This window comes from Pleurodeles waltl, chromosome 12 (assembly GCF_031143425.1).
Source record: "Pleurodeles waltl isolate 20211129_DDA chromosome 12, aPleWal1.hap1.20221129, whole genome shotgun sequence".
NCBI classification, from domain to species: Eukaryota; Metazoa; Chordata; class Amphibia; order Caudata; family Salamandridae; genus Pleurodeles; species Pleurodeles waltl.
The window spans coordinates 494,828,097-494,850,787 of NC_090451.1; the positions used below are offsets into that span (position 1 = coordinate 494,828,097).

Genomic DNA, 22,691 nt, shown 5'->3' on the forward strand with positions numbered 1-22,691 from the left:
GCAGGCTGCTGTTGCCCTTTGCTGTGACATGCCAAGCTTTATCAGGGCGAGCTTCCCAATAGAGGGCGCCTTGTCAGCACTAAAATGCCTGGGAGGAGCTGACACTAGTAAGAGCCTGTGGCATGCCCAAGCTGGGGTGCAGAAGCTGACCCGCACTGAGACCCCTATTGCACCTCCTGTTGGTGAAGATGCACGGACTGAAGTGAAGGGCCAAATTACAGGCCTTGCTCATTGGTGAGGTATGACTTCTAATACCTATCCAGGAGACCGGTGGGCCTTTGTAGGAAGTGCCTGCCACAACAGGTTGCAGGGTTTGCAGGTGAGAAGTGCTCTTCACTCCTCCCCCACTGCTGGATCGTCCGCAGCACTGCTGATGCACAGTTAACCCCCCTCCCCCCGCAGAGCCAACATATACACCCCAGGCACAAGCTAATAGTAGGGTGCCTTGACCCACTTGGCTAGATGTAGGTTAGTCAGCATTCTCTGCTACAATAAGGGGCACAGGCAACCATGGAAAAAACACACCACACTTGTGAGGGGGTCCAGGGCTATACTGCCCTAGCAAAAGCAGGACCCCACCAGACCAATGAGAAGCAGGCGCTGAAGGGCAAAACACTAGTGGTGGATAAGCTTAACGCCATTCTGCCAGCCATCAGCACCACAAAAGACCTCCTGGAACACAAAATGGACACTTTGTCAGCAGACATGGTCCTATTGCAGACCGATCATCAAAAAATGGTGGGCAGAGTCTCACAGATTGAGCAGGAAATGGCCACCCTAGCACCAGCAACAGATGAAATACATCAACAACACGGGGAGATGGTTGTACAAGTCAGAGCCCTTGGAATGTTCATAGAGAACAAAGAGAGATGGGCCCAATGAAACAACATGACAGGTCTGCTGGAAAACATTGAGGGCCCGTTCATGATAGCACAACTAGAGGACTGGCTACAGGAGGTGGTGGTCCCTGAAAGGTTGTCAATATACTATGCCCTGTAGAGGATGCACAGAGTCCCAGCCCGGCTCCTCAACCAGAAGGCTTTCAACTTCCAGCAGTGGCCCACTTGCTGCATTATAGGGATCTTGACTTTCCTGTGAGAGAAGCCCAAGAAAAGGGGCCCATTCCTAGTTGGCAACTCTAAATTCTCTATTTTTCCAGATTTTACAGCCAGAGTCCAAAAGCAAAGAGCATCCTACATGTCTGTAAAAAGGTGCTTGAGATTTCCGGAACTGCAGTACATGCTGCTTTTCCCTGCTAAACTGTGGATTCAGGTAACAGGAAGGGCTCATTTCTTCAACAACCCCCAGAAGGCCTTCGACTGGCTGGAGATTTGTAAACTAGCCCGAGAAAAGGGGGCCCATTCCTAGTTGGCAACTCTAAATTCTCTATTTTTCCAGATTTTACAGCCAGAGTCCAAAAGCAAAGAGCATCCTACATGTCTGTAAAAGAGTGCTTGAGATTCCCGGAACTACAGTACATGCTGCTTTTCCCTGCTAAACTGTGGATTCAGGTAAATGGAAGGGCTAATTTCTTCGACAACCCCGTGAAGGCCTTCGACTGGCTGGAGATTCGTTATGATGCAGAGAATGCAATGGAAATAATGGCAGGGCAGAAAGCAGCCACACAAAAGAAGATGAGAAAAGAGAGGCGGAGCAACCAAACCCACAACAATGCAGATGCACGCAAAGCAGAGAAGGGTGGTGCTGGCTGTAGCACTAACAGAATGTCTGAAAAGCAGGAAGACTCAGAGTTGGAGGGTAGCACCATGGCAGACTCTGAGAGCAGTGCCCTGCTCCCTAGGATCACCCCATCGACTGCAGAGGAAATAAGACAGACGAAAATGTTGCGCATCCTGCAGTGTGATTCTACAGTTTCTTTGACACGTGTTGGGTTGGTTGGCTGATTTGGCCATATTTTAATAATAGCATTTATGTGTGGTGCCAGTTGGGGCAGTGGACTATGGGGCAATGGCAAGCTTGATGCACATGAACCCAGCACCTGCTGCGTACATACTGGGGATCCCCACCTGAGAGCTCTCCTAACTAGGGTGCTGCTTAACCAGTTGTTTAGGAGGGCCTGGTTGCAGGCACACTGTAAGGGAGAGGTCTATTGGCTTGGACAGCGTGGCTTGATTCCTTAGTCCTGGGTAGAACTTGGTGAGGATTTTTCTAGTTAAGGCCATGTTTGGCCAGGTTAGATGGTTGTCAATTGCCAGAGAGTCAGGAAGTGACAAGCACAGAAGACCCTCAACATGTGGAGTTGATAGATGGGTTTGTTGTGGCTGCAACTGTACTTGATGATAGTGAATGTACAAGTAATAACTTGGAAAGTGAGATGCTTTATTCACTGAATAAGTGCTGTAATATACAAGCTTATCTTAAACGCTGGAATGCTCAAGTAGCCTTCCTACAGGAGATGCATGTGTATTACACCACATACTCTGCATTTGTGAGGGTGGTTTTGATATGGTTACACCCGGGGTTCCCTTCAGTCCTCCAACTGGAAGTGGTGGACAAGGAAATGCATTATATACTATAGGTAGAATAGCTGGATGGGAGAGATCTGGCATTCCTCAACATATATCCTCCCAATGTGGACCAGTGCATTTTCCAAGATAGCCTGGGTCAATTTTTTACCATAATGCTCCATTTACTCGAATTGTGTGTGAGGGGGTATTACAACTGTTTTGCAGACACAGAGCTAGATAGATCACACACACCCTTGCTCAGCGCAGTCCTAAAATTGCTATAGCACTTTGGGAGTGGATGTTACAGTGAGATCTAGTTGACAATTTAGAGGCTGCTCTACCCCCATAAATGAGAATATTCCTACTACTTAGGAGTTCAGCCCTACATGTTCGCATTCCCCAAGTTTTATGTGATGCACCATTGCACGAACAAGTGTTAGTAGTGGACCACCTAGCTGGATCACACTTGGACCACACTCCCTTGCCTTGACCCTTAATTGGCACACACCCAGACACATCATTCCTAGTTGGAAACTCAACACTGACCTACTAGAAGACTTGGCCTTCTGGGACACACTGGGTTTGGCCATTGAAGCCTAATTTAAATGAAAATGACAGCACTGCCACCTCCCAGCTAGAGGAATAGCAGGCATTTAAGTTTAAGGTAGTGTTGCAGTGGCAGTGTATAGTGAAAAGATTTAGAGTCAGAGCACGTTTAAAAATGGATCTACTTAAGGATGAAAATCTGCACTATCGTTTAGAAAAGACCTTGGGAGAGAGTCCTATATGCAAGGCTATATTGTGTGAGTAGCTGGAGTCCTTACTGACTTTCATTGAGCACCTGCAAGGTTATAATTATCACACATACCTGTTTAAAGTCCATGGCATATGGGCCAAAAATTGCAGACTGCTGTCATGGCTTGTTAAACCGGACAAAAGGGGCTCCCTTATATTAGCATCAAGAGCATGGGAGGTGCAGTGATCCACTCACAGGTGGAAATCAATAACGTGTTAGGAATAAAATAAACATCTGCATGCACCAGTAGCGGCCCATAGAGCTCAGATGATACATGATTATATTCTCAGTGTGCAGCTGCTGAGATATCAGATACCAGAGTCGAACTCACTAGAGAAGGCCATAACTGAACAGGAGGTTAGGAGCGCTCTCAGGCGTTGAGCACGAGATTTAGGCTACTTCATCAATTAATCTAATTGGATCAGGATACTTGGTGATGCTCAAAGTATAATGCAATGCGTGATTCAAGCAAATACAGTACTATTTACTGCACAGCATGACCATCATGGCCAAGTGTGTGAACTTGAAGTTCCAAAAACGTGGGTGGGATGGCCAAGGTACAGGGATGCTGACGCAGAGTTTTATTATATGATCTGACTTTGCCCCATACTAATCTCATTTTGGTACAAGGTAGTGGAGGTTATCAAGGTGGCAATCGGCAGGCCTTTGTCTAGGACTCCGGCTGTCTGCCTGTTGGATGGCTCCCTAGAATGAAAGCCAATGCAATCACTTGTATATGTGCAGACCGGGTGCTGATCCTAGCTAGATCCCAGCTGGCAATGAATTAGAAGCCCCGAGAGGGACCCAGTGTGAAGTGCGGGCTATCAGAACTCGACTAGTGGGCGGGTTGGGCAAATTTGCATAGGGAGGTTAACAAGGAGATATGGACAAGGGAAAAGAACAAATGCCTGGAATCAGATCGCACAGGACACATCACAACTAGATGATAGGGGGCAACAAGTGTGCCCCAAGAGGAATGAGGACTCGACCTGAGTGGGCACAGAAATGGTGCAAACTCAATGAGAACAAGGACGCCTGGCAACAACTAGTCAGGGCCTCATGTCCACATTCCTATGCATTGGCTTGCAACTGCGGCACAATAGCTTTGAGCAGTTTCACAAACGGGTTATGTTGCGTACCGTTTTATATGGAGAGAGGTGACTATATCACCTCTCTCTAGCAGAGTTCTCAGTTTTGGTCTTTAAGTCTGACTCACAATTGTGAACATGCAGAAACATATTATACCGAGACATTGAGGATCTGGTGGGTGGGTGAGGAGGAGGGTGGCATAGTCCTGAATACTGTAGAATGTTGCAGTTGGAAAAATCACTAACATAAGTTCAAAAAATGTTACATTACTTTATTGAGTCCGCGTATGCAGAAGAATCTTGGTACTGTTGAATTAACACAACTTCATTATCCACACTAGGAACAAAATTATGTTAAAATTATTGAAGAAAAAGGCAGCTTTTCAAAACGCTTCTAAAAAAGAATTGGGTAGCTTCAGAGCGTAAACGTAAGAGCATGGGATTCCAACGATTAGATGTGGTGATGAAAAAATGTTGTCACCATAAAGGATTGACCTGGACTTAGAAAACGATGGCATGAAATGGGCAGCAGAGTGAAGATTTCTGACAGGAATATGCAGAGAAAAAAAAAAAATTCAGACATTACAAAGTCGAGTGGTTTTCAATAGATGGCCATGTGCACTTTAGCCTTAGATTTAAAAATGAGTTCTATTCGAAAAGGTAGCCAATGGAGTGACTTTAAGATTGGCATAATATATTCGTACCTGGATCTCAAAATTACACGGACCGCTCTGTTGTGGATCCAGTTAGAGGTGCTGTACCAGACTGACTGAGAAGTTAGACAAAGAGAGTTCATATAGTCTAGTCTTAACTGGATTAGAGCCTTCATCATATGAGAATAAATAAGGGAATCTAGAAAAGGATGTCTTATTTTCAGAACCCTGAGCTGAGCAAAGCGGAGTTGGCAGCCAGTAAATTCAGCAGAGGGAGACTCGAAAATTCCCAAATTTCTCGCAACGTTTGAAAGCCTTGGGCATCAGTTGATGACAGCTGGCAAGGAGGCATTATTCCACTGATCCATTCATAAAGGTTAGTGTAGAACCTCCGTTTTAGAAAAAATTTAACTTAAAAAAATTAGCAGACATCCTCCAACAGATGATTGCATCACTCCTCCTCATTCATTTGTTGTAGAAGTCTCTAAAGAGAAAAAGGGAAAACCGAAACGAAGAGAAGAGAACTAACAAAATAAACTAACACAACTCTCAAATACATTAAGTAGTCTAAAATGATAATCAAAATAATGAAACAGATATAAAGGAAAGTGAGCAGAAACAGTTGGCAAGATCCAGAGTACGCACACACCAGGCAACATGACTTTGAATAGAAAGTAAGGCAAGCAAATAAAAGAAACAATCATTTTCAATAATAATACAAATAAAGCCAAACAGCAGGCAATTCTTTCAACAATTCCATAGGGTGGTGTTTCAACCCCTAGCTCTAACACACTAGGGTGAGCTTCAAAAAGTCTGCTCCTCTATAGTCCAGCCAGAATGGCTCCTCATTTTCCAAGCAGGGCAAAGCAGCAGCTCTTCCACCTCTAGATTTAGGCATCACAGGCTCCAGTGTGCACATGCCAGGGCTGTTGCAAGGACAGATTACCGCAACCCTGATGCAAAGTACCATCACCTTGGGCATCATACACTGTGTTCTTGCAGGGGACAAATTCCATACTGCCTATGGCTTTCATACATGGCACACATATGTGTTATCACACAACATACACCTGGAATGTGAAGGACCACAGTTACGAGGGACTGAAAGGATGCAGTAAATCCTCTCCCAAGGAAACAGGTAATAAGGTCTGTCTATGTTATGTAATCAAATCAGTCAACTTTAAATCTCTATCTCTCTGTAGCCTGCTTTGAGACCAGTAGCTACTCTCTACATAGGGTGGCGGTACATATTGGTTGCTACTATTGCCCTATAGCCAGCTGCCGAGTGCTACACTGGTTGTTAAGGGCCCTGAACCTGAGTTATCGGCCCAGGCCAAATGTAATGGCCTATAACAAGCGAGAGGCCCTTTAACAATCGGTATAGCCTGAGGTAGAAGGGTTATAAGGCTATTAGAACATTCCAGCCACTCAGAGTAGAATGCTCTCAATTAAAAAGAGAGAAACAGAAGGGCACACATTGGAATGCTAGAGCAGAATGCTCATACCAGCCATTATAAGCCCTGAGGCAAGTCATCATCTTCAATGGAACTCCCAGTATTCCAATTTTCTAATACAGACAGCAACAAATATCCAGGAAGAATCCCAATTGTGCTCAAAGATGTAGAGTCCCCTTGGGAAAAGTACAGGGTCTACCACAATATGTCCAACAGGCATGCTTGGGAGAAGTATTAGAACAATGCGAGAACATTCATGCCCAAGAATGTCATCAGGAAGAAGGTGGCATGAAAAAATACACAATATAGTGCCACCAAGGAGATAGGTGTATATTGAGAAGTGCTCTCAAACCTTCATAACTGCCATGAAATCAATATTTCATTACAGAATGAACCATTTTTCAAATCTCTCTTATAAAGGCAGCTGTTGCACATCCCGGCACCTCTACCACTGCCTACATTTACCTGTGCTTGATCCTCTCTGTCCAGTTCTTGATTTACATAGATATTTCCTTCCGAGTTGACTGCCAATACACCCTTCGAGAAATCTCCCTCCAGAAGGTAATGAACGTTGTCGCTGTTCCAACGCACCTTGAATAAATGGAAGCAACAGAATTATTATGCACTGTAAAAATGCAAAAATCTGAAATAAACCTAAATCGAATAACAAGGAAAGGTTGGCATTCAAAAAGAGTAGTATTCCCATGAAAACTGTACGTTCCCTCTTATTGACTGTCAAAGACCCAAAGTGTGATTCAGAAATGAAAGGTTTGCCAACCACTCCAGGACCAGTGCCCAGCATGCCATCCTGAAAGTGCGGCCCACACAAATGATAAATCGTGAACCGAGCGTGCCTGTGTTCAGGGCTGGCACTGAATCATGGCGAGGAGTGAGACAGGAGAAAGAATTATGCCTATTGTGTCCGTGCGTTTCCGAAATATTAAGTGAGGCGCAGTTCAGACCATATCACATACATGCTAACATTTGAAAACAGGAAAAAAATGGGACGTTTTGAAAAAGAAATCGGGGAAATGTGTTTCCCCGATTGACTTCTACTGAAGCAGAGGCACTTTCAGGCGGGAGACAGCTAAAATAAAGCTATTTTTGGCTTAAAAAATCTGAAGTCTCCTGCCTAAATCGGATCTACATATACTATTACAAGTACTTTCATGAAAAGAAGGGTCTCCCTGCTAGGATACTGGTTTTGGAAGGAGAGAACAATACCTAATACAAAACAGTACATCCAGTCTAACCTTTCAAATTATTATTAGACAAAAGATGTTTTAACGATCTACATAGACCTGCCAAAGGCTCAGAAGGACTTTGTCTTAATTTAAATCTTTTATTTAATATGTGCTTTTTCATTCACAATGGAATAGCGAAAAATACATATCTAAAGTTCATCAAACAAGCAAAAAAATGACTTTAAACTGAGGTCTCTTTAAAAACATACACAGAAGTTATTCACATTTTGTATGCTCAGTCTCGTCAACCATCATCTACTCAGTCTCATGTCTAAAAAAAACTTTATATCTGGAATCATGGGGTCTCCATACTGCATTGGTTGCACTGTAACTTAATACATTTGTGTGTTTTGGCAATTCCATAGAGATCTCAATTTTTATCGCATTCTTGATATCATTTTAATCATTTCCGTAATCAAAGGAGAACAAACTCTTTTCTTTTAGATGGTTGCATTAATTTACTATTTTCTGTTTTTCCCAAACATGCTGCGTTTTTCAACCATCCAATACTTGATTCTGCATATTGTGACTTTTATAATATACTATCTATACTCGTTTCAACATGAAATGCCTTCATCAGGATCGTCACATTTCTTAGACCCCACCTTACTTCCAAGTTACCTGCAAAAATGCAATATAGAGTTCTGGTGAGCCCCGCCAATTTAATTAAGTTCATCACTTCCTAGAGAGAATAACCAAAATCAAAATGCACTGAATAAATATAGAGAACCTCCACCAAAAGAACAGAAAGACTTCATTTAGAGCCTTAAATCATCCCTAGGGTGCCAAGATGAATATAGTTGTACTGTGCATCTACATCAAATACCCAGGCATATCATGTGAGGTGACTACTGTGACCTACCAACACCAAACCCCACACCTTAGTGATGAACTAAAATCTCTAAATAATCCTACCAACAGCTAGAGGGTTGACCCACACAAAGTCTTTATTGTGCAGTGCTCCGATTTTCAAAAAAAGACATACATCAGGCCCCCAAAAAATCCCTGATCTGTAGAACAGACGGAATGCAATCTCTCAGATGTTGCTGCATTTCCAAGGGACTCTAACATAAAGATAATAAAACAGACCCCTGATCAAAAAGACTCTTCTTGTTTTTCCATGGAATGCTCACTGGAAGGAGCGTGGACCTCTGCTCATCTTGGAATGTAGAAAGTATCTTCCCTGAGCACCCAACAACTGAATACTACTACAAAATATAAATGGGCAAGTCAGTATTACCCTCTGTAGAAAGTTCAGATTACCTAAAACCCAACTGCATCCCCCGACTGTTCTTCCTAGAGAAACGCTGTATCATTAATACTATATACATGGGCTGTGCCACTAAATTACCACAGGGAGACCTTGCACTACTGGTCCTTTCTAGTCCCCATTGTATATGTAGCGCTCTTATGCAGTGTAACCAGGCTGCCCTAATTCAATGAAAAATTTACACTTCTGTAGATATCCCCCAGGAACTCATACTGGACAATTAGACACTCATAGCCTGTCATATCTTCAATTACATTTGTCTGACGTCCAGAGAGCGTTCCCTAACATCCCACTCCGTAAGGGGCATCTGGATAAGATGCCCTAGACCTCGTTCTCAACCTCATATCTCCCAAGAATCCACTCATACCTTCTTACATCCATGTGCTTGTGGTCCGTAATACCATCGTAATGAGAGAGCGTAGCACTTATGCTCAAAATTAACATGAAAATGTTTATGAACTAATGCGTACTAATGCCGCATAGAAAATGTATTAATGTGTTTTTGCTGAACATGCGCTTGAAATGTGCCCATGGGGAGTGGCCGCCAATATATACAATGACTAATGAAACTGACTAATAATGAAAAGATGATATGATAATGTATGATTTTACACTAATATTAATAATTACATGTTAAGGTTTTGCTAATTAATCATTAGGCTTTAGTTAGCATGAGTCGAGGCCTAGCTGCCCACTTTTCATATTAAATGTGTTTTTCTAACGTGCAGTGTGCTGACTTGCTGAAGGACATTTACTCGTACTTTTCCAAAAACTAGGAGCTGAATGTAACCGTAGTAGATCCGTTCCCATGAAATTAGACTTGCTCAGAGAAACATTTTTGCCGAATGCAACACTGTAGACTAGAACAGGTACAAGGTCGCCTAAACCGTTACAAACAATGGTCCTACTGAATGAAGATGCGAAATGGACCACGAGGGTATGAAATCATACGGGACATTCTGCCCACTGGAGACGTCAATCATAAGAACCAATAAACTACGTGAGAACTGTTATGGGGTGACAATTTTGATGAAATCATTGGAAACTTATTGGATGGAGATAGTGGGGTACCAACCCCATCCAAACAGAAATTAGGGGACTGTACAACAGAAAAGGGATAAAAACCTTTGACACGAGGAGCCATTAGGAGATGCCGTTGCGAACCTTTGCTATGACCCAGAAACTTTGTCACTCTGCATAGAGACTTTGCTGTTTGGTTCTTCAAACCATCCTTGTCCTTATTTTGCCCGTTATATACTTTTCCTCCTTATGAGGGAAGTGTCCCTTCTTACCCGTCTTGCTGAATTCCCTGTCTGATGGGGAATCAACTGATGTCCTGAGGATGAAGACTGAATCTGTATGCTGACCCAATATGGAGGGTAACTATATGATGATGAAATTGTAATTGTCTGTTTGCCTTTCCTTTCTAGGTACCAACTGCTTCTTTTGACAGAGACCATAGTTAGATGTTTTCCAAATTAGTGTCACCAAATTGTTTTGCATGAAGCCCAACATGTCAATGCCAATTTTAGGTTAGTTAAGGGGTTCACTTAATGGACGCAAAAAGACAAATGACTGACTCAATGCTTTGTTGAATAATGAGCTAATGATACTCTGCTAAGGTTAACCTATGTTGACGTTGTGTTATGTCCTAATGTTTGTGATCCTGGCTTTGATTAAATCTTATTCGAGTTACCATATTATGACAATGCTGATGTGTTTCATGGTTATGAGACTAATAAACTTGCTAGTATAATTGTAATCAATAGGGAATAAATATCACAATATCGTACTGAACTGGTGTGTTTATTCATGACTGAAAGGTCATGGTGGTTTCTGAGTCTTATTGATGACGTTATTGACATATTGATTGACATGTTGATCAGCTATCTCGTCCTAAGGTGTCTTCAATCAGGGTCAAAAGATTAATTGGCCCAAAACGAGTCCCAAAGTGAATAAATTAACTAGATAGGGACACATTAACAGTTCCAACAGCATGAAATGGAATTAGAACAGCCACCTTCATGTATGTATCTTGTCCCCCTAATGACACAAACACCAGCTAGTCCCCATTTCAATGTTCTAACCTTAGTGGCTAGAAGATTCTATAAAGGCCATCTCGGATACGGGGTGGCCCAAGCTAAAAGCTGGATTGTGACAAGGGCAGCTATTTTGACACAATGTGAACTCACCATCCTCGTACTCCTGCTTAATGACAACTAACCGACCAGAATGTCTATATCCTATTGCTGGAAAAATTGGAAGGTGAGCCTATCTGTACAATGTCCCTACCAGGCTTCCTCCCTTACAACCGATTCGACCCAAATGGAACATAGCTCAAACTATGGACTAGGCATCAACACAGCAGCCATCCTGGCATGATAACGGCCCAATCTATTCGTGGGTCTCTTCATTGTTATCCTTTGAATGCTGGGATACCTCAACCCATTTGCAAAACTGCATTTATAGAATCTAGCCACTATGGCTAGAACACTGAAATGAGGACTAGTCGATATTTGTATCATTAATTGAACAAGATACATAATTTTATTGAAGGTGGCTCTTCTAATGTAGCCACAGATAGACCCATGACCATACTAAGATGGTCAACATGTAATAGCCTGGAATTATGTGCACCCGTCTGGGAGATCAGTGGATTTCTGATATTTAAGGAGAAGGTCAAAGGGCCATTCCTTTTCATGCTGCTAGTGAGATGAGATTACAGACTGCAAACACACAGACATAAAAAGGTCAGTAAATTTGTTGGAGATATGAGGTTGAGAGCGTGGTCTAGGGCATCTTTCCCGGATGCCCCTTACAGAGTGGAATGTTAGGTGCTCTCTGGCAATCAGACAAATGTAATAGAGGATATGACAGGCTACAAGTGTTTAATTACCCAGTAGGAGTTCCTGGGGAATATTTATAGCAGTGTACATTTTTCACTGACTTAGGGCAGTCTGGTTACATTGCATAAGAGCAGTAGTCATATTCAGTAGGACTAGAGAGGACCAGTAGTGCACGGTAATCTGCACTTTCTACATAGGGTAGTGCTGACTTGGTCCATTTACATTTTGTTGTAGTATTCAGTTGTTGGGTTCACAGGGAAGAGACTTTAAGTTTCTAACAATCTAAGGTTAGCAGTGGTCCATGCACCTTTCAATGAGCATTTCACTGAAAAACAAGGAGAGTCTTTTTGATCAGGGGTTTGTTTTATTATCTTTATGTTAGAGTCCCTGGGAAATGCAGCAACATCTGAGAGATTTTGTTCACTCTGTTCTACATATCGGGGTTTTGTTTGGGGCCTGACGTATGTGCCCTTTTGAACATCGGACCATTGCACAATGAAGACTCTGTGTGCATGAACCCTCTAGCTGTGGCAAGGAATAATTAGAGATTGTCATTCCATCACTGAGGTGTGGGGCTTGGTGTTAATAGGTCACAGTACTCACCTCACATGATATGCCCAGGTATTTGATCTAAATGCACGGTAGAACTATCTTTATCTTGGCAACCTACGGATGGTTTAAGGCTCCAAATTTAGTCTTTCCGTTCTTTTTGTGGAGGTTGTGTATAGGTATTCAGTGCCTTTTGATCTTGGTTATTTTTTTCTGGGAGGTGATAAACTTTAGTAGATTGGTGAGGCTCACCAGGACTCTATATTGCGTTTTTGCACGTATTTTGGAAGTAAAGTGGGGTATAAGAAATGTTGTGATCCTGGTGAAGGTGTTTCATGAGAAACACGTGTAGATAGTATATTATAAAGCCACAATATACAGAATCAAGTATTGGACTGATGAAAACTCCACCATGGAAAAACAGAAAATCGTAAATAAATGCAACTAACTAAAAGAAAAGAGTTTGTTCTCGTTTGACTACGGGAATGATTCAAATGATACCAAGAATGCCATGGAAATTAAGATCTATTTGAAGCTGCCAAAACATAAAAATGTATTAAGTTACAGTCATGTCAAAGCCTTATGAAGACCCTATAAATATAGATATAACTTTTTTTAGGTATGATAATGAGTGGTTTCTGATTGAAGGGACTGCGCATGCGTAAAGTGTGCGAAAGAATGAGTACTGTCCGTATTTTTAAAGAGACCTGCGTTTAAAGTCGTTTTTTTCTTGTTTGATGAACTTTGGAAATCTATGATTCGTCATTCAAATGTTAATGAAAAAAATCACATACTGAACAAATAAAAGATTTCAATTAAGACAGAGCCCTTCCGAGCCTTTGGTAGGTATATATATATATATATATATATATAGAGAGAGAGAGAGAGAGAGAGAGAGAAAGAGAGAGAGTATTTCGTCTAATAATAATTTGAAAGGCTAGACGGGGTTTACTTTTCTGTATCACAAGTACTCTATACATGTGCCGTCTGTGCTTAATTTGAGCTGGTTGCAGTTGGGGCGCACTGGCACTCATTTTCGGGGTCTGCATCTCATTTTTCTTCATCAGACATAAGAAGGGTGAAAGAAGGAGGAAGACGTACAGGACAAACCGTGACACCGTAGGAACCAGGGACCTGCAAGAGTGAGATGAAGGGGAAGGGAGGTTTCTTGTGGTGTATGAAAGGGGTGTGAAGGGTTGAAGATTTTGCAGCCTTCGTACACAGTACCCCGAATTTTAATTGTGGCTGTTGCGGGCTTCTGAGCACAATGCTGTGCCGTGGTACTTATTATTTTACATGTTAAGCACTGGTGCTGGCCATAAGTGAATGCCTTAATGAACTGCACTCTAAACAACATAATAAATTGTCCTGATTAATTTGGACAAAGGTTAAATTGTTATTTGCTCTTATTTACAATTGGATAAAAATACACTACGTTCCAAAATGGTTTTCTTCTGGCTGGGTCCTCATGGAGTCATTATGACATCATTTTTTATATACAAGAACGGTCCATTGCAATAACAATGGTATCTGCATGACATAGAGTTGAAACTGTCCACACATAATTAAATGGCAATTGTGTGCAAATACAGTCAGGTTTAAATAAACAGAAGGAACTAAAGTTACTGTGTACATTCACATCAAAGTAAATGGCAACACAATTGTTGTTGCCATGGAAATGCTTCATCTACAAAAACGTCAGTTTATACTGAGCATCCGCGGTGATATACAGCTTGTCAGTTGTTTCCACAATATGGAGACCCCACTCTGCAGAAGAGTTCCTAAGAAGGGCAAAGGCAGATGCTGACTGTTTTCTATAGACCCTCCAGCGCCCCTCGAACTAAAAGAAGGACTCATAGTTGTCGGAAGCCTCTTCTAGAAAGAAAGTTTGGAATGTTTAATAAACCTATAACGGGTATCGTGACTAGCTTATTTTGCCCTCTGCACCTTTTTTAGGGCACATGACTTCAGGTAAGAGCGATGCGGGTAAAGCCACATTGTCCGAATCGTCCTTCCTACAAACTCTGCAAGTCTAATTTGCTGTAAGTGGAGTAACGCCAAGGCGGCTCGTTTTGAACGTGATTGAAAATGGGAGCGTTATTTTAAGAAAGCTTTTTCCATTCTTCATTCCTAGGGGATTCCCTCTGGAGTTCCAGAGAGAACAGCAGCATGTGGCGTTTGTCACTACAGTAAAAAAAAAAAAGCTGCTTTGCATTTCTGTTGCTTGGTGACTAGACTCAATGTTACTATTTTAAAAGTCACGTTTAGTTTAAAAAAAGCATTTCACTCCCATGATCTTTAACAAATTAAAATTTGTAAAAACTATTTTAACATTACAATTTTTATGGTTAAAGAACAGAGGTTGTAATAATTAGGATTATATTTTTAAGAAATATTATATTCAAAGATCTGAGCAATAATTTCATATTTTAGTGGGTGTTTTAAATCTTTAAATATGCTAATGAGTACTGATAAACAGTAATACATTTCAAGTGAATTAAAGATGAGGGATGCGGTCCACAAAAGTTTGCACGCATATTGGCGAAAAGCAAATTGACCTTTCAAATTATGTTCGCTTAGTTTCTGTACCAGATATATGACCAAGATCTAAGGGAAGGTGGAGGGTGAGGTAGCCAGCATATTTGCGGCACTTGCGGTTTCAACACCAGCCTCTATGTGTAACAGTGAAGTGGATATGCTCCAACTGTTTTATGCATTGGCTTACACGAGCCACCTTTCTTGGGAGCTGCACAAATCTGAAGAAAAATATTTTGTCAATCGATCAATCAATCAGTTCTGTAAAGCATGTTTCTGTCTCCACTAGGGGTATTTGGACGCTGAGGGTGCCATGTCTTAGTAAAAAAATCAGGTCTTAAGGGCCAGATGTAGCAAAGGGTTTTACCCATTCTCTGTGTATGGGAAAAGTGTTCCCACATATGGCCCTAAGTTCCTTCCTGAAGTCTGTTAAGGTAGGTGCTGTTCAGAGGTGGCTGGGCAGGTCATTCCAGGATTTCGCGGCGATGTACGATAAAGAGCGGCCCCCGCTGTAGCTGTGACAGATGCAGGGGTGTATGCGAGGGAGAGTGAGGTGGAGTGCAGGTGTCTGGTAGGAAGGTGGAATGTCAGTCAATGGTTGAGGTAAGAAGGTCCTTGGTCATGTGGAGCTTTGTAGGCGAGTGTGAGGATCTCAAACTGACATCTTTTCTGGATGTGGAGATAGTGAAAGTCTCTGGGGGGATATGAGTTGTTCTGGGGAAGTCCAGGATGAGTGTGGCTGCTGTTTTCTCATGGTCTGGAGTCTTCTGAGGAGATACGTGGAGATTCCCGCGTAGAGAGTGTTGCGGTAGTCAAGGTGGCTGGTGACAAAGGCCAGTGTGACAGTCTTTCTGGTGTTGATTGGGATCCATCTGAAGATTCTGCGGAACATGCAAAGGGTGAAGCAGGAGGAGGCAATTTAGTCGATTTGTTGTTTATTTTTTATTTTTTATTATTTCTGACACACCAAGAAAAACAGACAATACATTTACAAGGAGAAAGAAGAGATCAATCGATTAACAAACAACCTCTACTATATGCATAGGTCTTCCAACCATTTAGTCAATGGTGCCCAAATTGGTTCCCCCCATGTCTCTTCTTATGTCCTTTCAGTCTATATAAGCTCAGTTCAATATTGTAAATTGCTAATAGTCTTGACCTCCATATCTCAAACGTGGGGGGATCTTTTTTAATCCAATCCGTGGTTATACAGAGCCGGAGTATTGCCATTACCACATATAAAAAAAGTCTTATTTTTTTCAGTGCCTGCTCCATTTCTCCTGGTGAATCAATTACTCCTAATAATACCAATGTTGATGACAGCTTCACGTTACATCCCGTTATCATACTGAGAAATACCTCTAATTCATCAAACAATGATCTCAGCTTGGGCCATAAGAAAAACATGTGCAAAATCTCTGCCTCCTCATCTCCACAGCGATTACAATAACCATCTGATTTCACCCACTTTCTCAACTTTGGTGGTGTATAATATAAATCAAGCGCTGTTTAATAATGTTGTATTTTCAAGTTTGCTGAGAGAAAGGTTACATCTGCCATTTCTGAAGATTGACTCATCCACTCCCCTTCCTTTCCCACACGTTTAACCCATCTTTCATTCCGTTGTGCCAAATCATCTTGTTGGATATCAATTAATATTGCATATATCATTCCTATCTTCTCCCCACGTCTAATGACCTCTACTAATGCTATCTTGTCCATGAATGGCATTTCCTGACTGTGGTGATAAAAAAAATCCTGCATTTGCAAAAACCTGAAAAAATGGGTCCTAGGCAAACCATATTGTGACTGCTACTCCATAAAAGATTTACAGTTTAAATTTCCATATACATCCCCACCCTCCTTATTCCATGTCATCGCCAAAAAGATAAAATAGGATCTTTAAAAATAAGACTAGGAATAATAGAGCAATCCAATGGCGTATAAACAGTAATCTTGCCCAGTCCCAGTCTTCATTTTACCTGGGCCCAAACCTTATAGGCTGCTTGTAAAGGTTTGAATCTTACTTTTTTAAAGTAGCTAGGCTCCTCAAATTTCGACAGCCACCCTTTTGCTACCCCACCCAGCATCATCTCGTATAAGGAGGGTTGGGTTACTTCATTTTCTTCTCTAACCCCTCCCCTTATGAGTTCATCCATATGTTAAAGGCAACAGGAGTAATAATACAGTGTAAAATTGGGAACTGACCAGCCTCCTCGACATTTATGAAGCATCATATATTTCATTGCCCTCCTTGGTTTAGCATATCCCCGCAAGAAATCACTGCCTATTGTTTCAAGTTTTTTAAGCCAGCGTTTTGTAATCTCCAAGGGAATAGCCCAAAATAGATATAATACTTTTGGCAGAATCATCATTTTCAAAACATTACACCGACCCTCAAGTGATAAATATAAATAATGCATTCTATCCAAGTCGCTTTTTATTTTAGTTAACAAAGGGGCAAAATTAAGTTCCACCACTTGATTTACAGCGGCCGTGATTTTTATCCCCAAGTACATTGCTTCTGGTACTACCCGTTTATCCGTTATCAAAGCATATTCAGAGCATACAATCTGTGTCTTATCCGCATTCAATTTATATCCGGAGTATCCTCCAAACTTTCTAGCCACCGTTTCAACTTCCTTAATAGCACTCTTCGGATCACTTGTTATTACTGCTACATCATCCTCATAAGCAAACACCTTACACTCTTCCCCATGATAACTTAGTGGCTTGATGTTTATACATCCCTCTAGCTTAGATAGGAAGGAGTCTATATATAATGCAAAAAGCAGAGGGGAACAGGGGCACCCCTGTCTAGTCCCCCTTGAGATCGATATAATACCAGATTCCAAGCCTCCAACACACACTCTGGATTTAGGGGCTTCATATATAGCTTTAATAGCTGTTATATATCCTGTCCCTATTCCCTTCCACTTCAGATTCTCCCATAAAAAGTTCCAAGCCACACGGTCAAATGCATTTTCAGCATCTAATAATAATAGCTCAAGAGGTGGTTGATACAAATCTGCAAGATCGAACAGGGAGATTATTCTCCTTATATGATCAACCGTACCTCTACCGGGAATGAATCCATGCTACTTTCTACAGACTAGCTTTGATATAACTTTTGCCAGTCTACTGGCTAGCACCTTTGCATAGGTCTTCCCATCTACATTTAGCAGTGAAACTAGCCTCTACGATCCGGGGAGACTTGGTGGCTTGTCCTATTTTTTAAACACTATGATATTAGCATACTCCCATGATAATGGGGCCTGCCCTTCTTGTGCCTTACAGAAAGTATTATGTATATCCCTCTTTATTTCTGTATAGAAGGTCTTATAAAATTCCAATGGTAAGGCATCTGGCCCGGCAGCCTTCCCTGTTGCCAGGGAATTCACGGCTTCCATTATCTCCTCAGATTGAATCGGTGCATCCAATATCCTTTGTTCCTCAAAGGAAAGTCTCACAGTTCTTAGCCCTCCCAAAAACTCTCTAACCTCACTTTGAAGTAGTTGAGAGTATACTATGGGGGTCATTCTGACCCTGGCGGTCTTTGACCGCCAGGGCGGAGGACCGCGGGAGCACCGCCGACAGGCCGGCGGTGCTCCAATGGGGATTCCGACCGCGGCGGTAAAGCCGCGGTCGGACCGGCACCACTGGCGGGGTCCCGCCAGTGTACCGCGGCCCCATTGAATCCTCCGCGGCGGCGCAGCTTGCTGCACCGCCGCGGGGATTCCGACCCCCCCCTACCGCCATCCAGATCCCGGCGGTCGGGCCGCCGAGATCCGGATGGCGGTAGGGGGGGTCGCGGGGCCCCTGGGGGCCCCTGCAGTGCCCATGCCACTGGCATGGGCATTGCAGGGGCCCCCGTAAGAGGGCCCCTACATGTATTTCACTGTCTGCTGCGCAGACAGTGAAATACGCGACGGGTGCAACTGCACCCGTCGCACAGCTTCCACTCCGCCGGCTCGATTCCGAGCCGGCTTCATCGTGGAAGCCTCTTTCCCGCTGGGCTGGCTGGCGGTCTGAAGGCGACCGCCCGCCAGCCCAGCGGGAAAGTCAGAATTACCGCCGCGGTCTTTCGACCGCGGAACGGTAACCTGACGGCGGGACTTTGGCGGGCGGCCTCCGCCGCCCGCCAAGGTCAGAATGAGGGCCTATATCTTCTCTGTATAACTCTTGATAGAAGTCCTTAAAAACCTCTATGATTTCCTCTAGTTTTTCATGCTTCTGCCCATGTGCATCAACAATATCTGGGATTTATTTTTTTTACCGATTTCTGCCTTATACGTCTAGCTAAAACTTTGCCGGTTTTCTCACCATACTCATAGTGTTTAATCTTATGGCTCTGATAATCAGCTGCCACTACCTTATTCAAAGATGCATTACTTTTAGCTTTTAACATCAAAATCTGAGTCTGTGTGGAGGTATAATCCTCCTTATTAATTATATTTAAAACTAAGTCCCTTTCCCTCACAATGAGTCTTTCCTGAAGCTCTTTCACCTCCTTCGCCTTAGCCTTCTGTAGTCCCAAACTATAATTAAGGGTTTCACCCCTAACACCAGCTTTAAATGAATCCCACACCATCCCACACATAGACGTATTTCTATTGATATCGAAAAATTGTTGAATCCAAATCTTTATATGTCCTATATATCCTGGATCAACCAATAATTTCCTATCGAATGTCCACACTCGATGCAGACTAACTAGCCCCTTTATCAGCACAGTCAGAGTTAACGGATTATGATCCGACAAAAATCTGGGCTTAAGCTCTATTCTTGCATCTTGAATTAAACTGCGCGAGATAAAAAAAATAATCCAAGCGTACTAATTTCGCGTGTGGGAAAGAGTAGTGGGTATAGCCCGGGTCTGGAGCCATAATGCTCTCCCAGACATCAGTTACAACATGATCCAATACCAATCTTCTTAAAGCCTTCCATACTTTGGGTTTCCGTCCCCTATATTGGCTCTGAATACCCGTAATATTATTACTTACTTCTATACGAATATTTAAATCACTGCATACTATCAGCGGTATTGGCCACTCAGTCAATTCCACATTTAGAATATCTAAGACCTCGGCCACGTCAAAATTTGACCCATAAATAGTACAAAGAGTAAATTTAAGTGTACCAACTATACATTCCAAAAGAGCCCACCGCCCGTCCTTATCTGCCCGCGAGCGGCCAATATGAAAGCTTCCAGCTCTAGCTAATATCGCCACTCCCCGTATCGCCACCTTCAGTTGAGTACAGACTAGAGGTGCCAGCCCAAGTTCTTTTAACACCCTGCGTCTGTCCCATGGAATATGAGTTTCTTGTAAACAGTATAAATCCGCTTGAATTAATTTAAGGCCGGCTGTGACTTTTCTCCTTTTTTGGGGGTTAATAAGACCACAAATGTTCACAGAACATATCCTTAATCTGCTTGCCACTCTTCCTTATCTAAATGTGCATCTTGTTTAAATATCGCCACATCTCCTCTATTTCTTCCTCCGCTAAAGCCCATCCACTGTCTTAGCTCGACTCTCTCATTGATCCTCTCCTGCAACCTCGTGTGTCACTTTGCTTGGTTATCCTGTAAATTATTGGCTGTCAGTACTTTCCCCCTACTCCCCCCACCCATCCCCCACCCTTCCTCCACCCCAAACCCTTTCCCCCATTCTCCCCTCCCATCCTTCCTTCACTCCCCCCCGAATCCCTCCCCGAACCCTTACAACCTGCTCCTGGAAAGTATGGGACCCCACTGTCCCTAGTGATGGATACGTGACCGCTCTGCCCGTCCCCATCCTCATCAGCTTTCATATCATATCCTAAAGCCGTCTCAACCTCATTACAATCACTACTGTGCTCTATTTCCCAATGTATTATTTCACAAAACTGCGTTAGAGAGGGGAAGAAAAAGAAAGAGCTAAAATCTCTCTTCCCTCCCTTTTTTTTTCTTTTTTCCATTCCTTTTCTCCTCTCTTTCCCCCCCTTCCATCGCTCCCTCTCACCCTAGATCCCTTATCGAACGCCTAGACCATCCAATAAGTCACTTACTTTAACCTCAGACGTAAAATACTGAATCCTACTGCCAACCACCACCTTTAATTTAGCAGGATTTATCAAAAAGGCCTGTGCACCCTTGTTCTGCAGAGACTGAATTAACTGACGAAGCATCCATATTTTTTCAACTGTCGTATGAAATCCGGCCTCCCAAAAACTCACAGCCCCTGGCCTCGCGTCGAGAATTCGGTCGGGCAAGATCATAGCCTGTCTTGCCTGAAAATTAAGGAGAGAGATTAACATTGCCCTTGGCGTGCCACCTTCTTCTGTAGAGGATATACCTTTCCTATTAAAGGGAAACCGGTGAGCCCTTTGAATTTCTCTCTCCCATTCCCATTGATTTAAGTCCGGAAAAGCCTCTTTAAACAAAGCAACCACAAACCCACGTGGGTCGGACCCCTCAACCCCTTCTGGTATACCCAGTACTCGTAATTTATTACATCTCAGTCTGTCCTCTAAATCTGTCAATTTCCACTGGGTATCTTCAAGTTGTTTCTCCATGGTTTCCTGAGTCACTTTCTGGGATCCTACATCGTCTTCCAAACGAGAAATCTGAGTCTCCACCTCCTCCAAACGTGACGCAAACTCTGATGTTTTTGCAACCCGACGAATTTGAGTTTGCATTTTGCGACAGGCTAGTTGAGTTCTATGGCTCTTAATCTTTGATTCCTCTCGGTGCTCCATAATGCTTTGATAAATAGTCTCTAACGAAACCAGATTACATTGTTTCTCAGTATTACCATACACAGCCAAATTCTCCCTTAAATTGAGTGTTAGAATAGTCCCATTGAAGACCCTTGGTATCCTGAAGTGTAGATAAATGTTTAGTTGAACCCAAATGTTCACTCCTCTTTCTCTGTTTTTTCCTTACAGTGGTAATTTTGCCACTCTCGAGTAATTCTTTGTCCGAAGCTAAAGAGGATATTTCAGAGTCTGGCTCAAGAGAGATTTTATCTGCCTCAAAATCTGATCGTTCATTACTCGAACAGCTTGAGTGATCCTACAAAGAAAAAACGGTATCACTCTGAACCAGCTCCTTATCTCGAGGTGTAACTAACCTTGCGTCTTCCATTTTACCTCCATTTGATAAGTCCACATCACCCGGGTTTACCAAATCCTCAACTAGACTGCCCCCGTTGCCATCGGGGGACCGTTGTTGCACATTTTCTGGTTGTATTAATGCCTTATCCGCTCGCCGGTTGTTCATTAAGTCTGCCTGACTTTCTGTCATATGGTATGTCTGTGGGAGCATATCACAAGGGTTCTTTAATTGTATAATGTCCTCTGCTTTGCCGTCTCTTGACACCTCCAGTCCTTCCTGCAGGGGGGATTCTAACCCAGTTCCAGTACCAATAAACCCAGGCTGCTCCGCCATACCCAATGAGGCCGTCATCCCTGTTTCACCCGATACTCCGTCTCGGCTTTTCTCAAAAAATCTATCCAGTGTGGTGATTTTAACTTTAGCATTCGTCTTTTCACCCAGACCACGCTTTACCTCAACTGGTGCACCCAGACAGGTGGTCGCACTGTTCCTAATCGGCTTTCCGCGCCCTGCAGAGAACGCTGCTTTTGCTCCATTCGGCGGCATTCGTCCGGCGTCGAGCCTCCAGCAAGTATGCGTGCCGCAACAATGTAGCCAGTGCAGAAGACGCCGGAGAAAACAAAATATCCTCGCGGCTACCGAGGATCGTAACTGCAAGGTTTTCCCCTTGCCTCAGTCAAAGCGCATTCCTT

General features: G+C 42.9%; 1 protein-coding gene across 1 annotated transcript in view; it reads right to left on the reverse strand.

Moving 5' to 3' along the window:
• The window catches only part of CDH16 (cadherin 16), an 841,291-nt gene that overhangs the window by 614,512 nt on the left and 204,088 nt on the right, over window positions 1-22,691 (reverse strand). Inside the window, exon 7 of the mRNA XM_069217207.1 lies at window positions 6,925-7,050. Within this exon, the coding sequence (XP_069073308.1) occupies window positions 6,925-7,050 (126 nt within the window). The remainder of the gene's footprint in view (window positions 1-6,924; window positions 7,051-22,691) is intronic.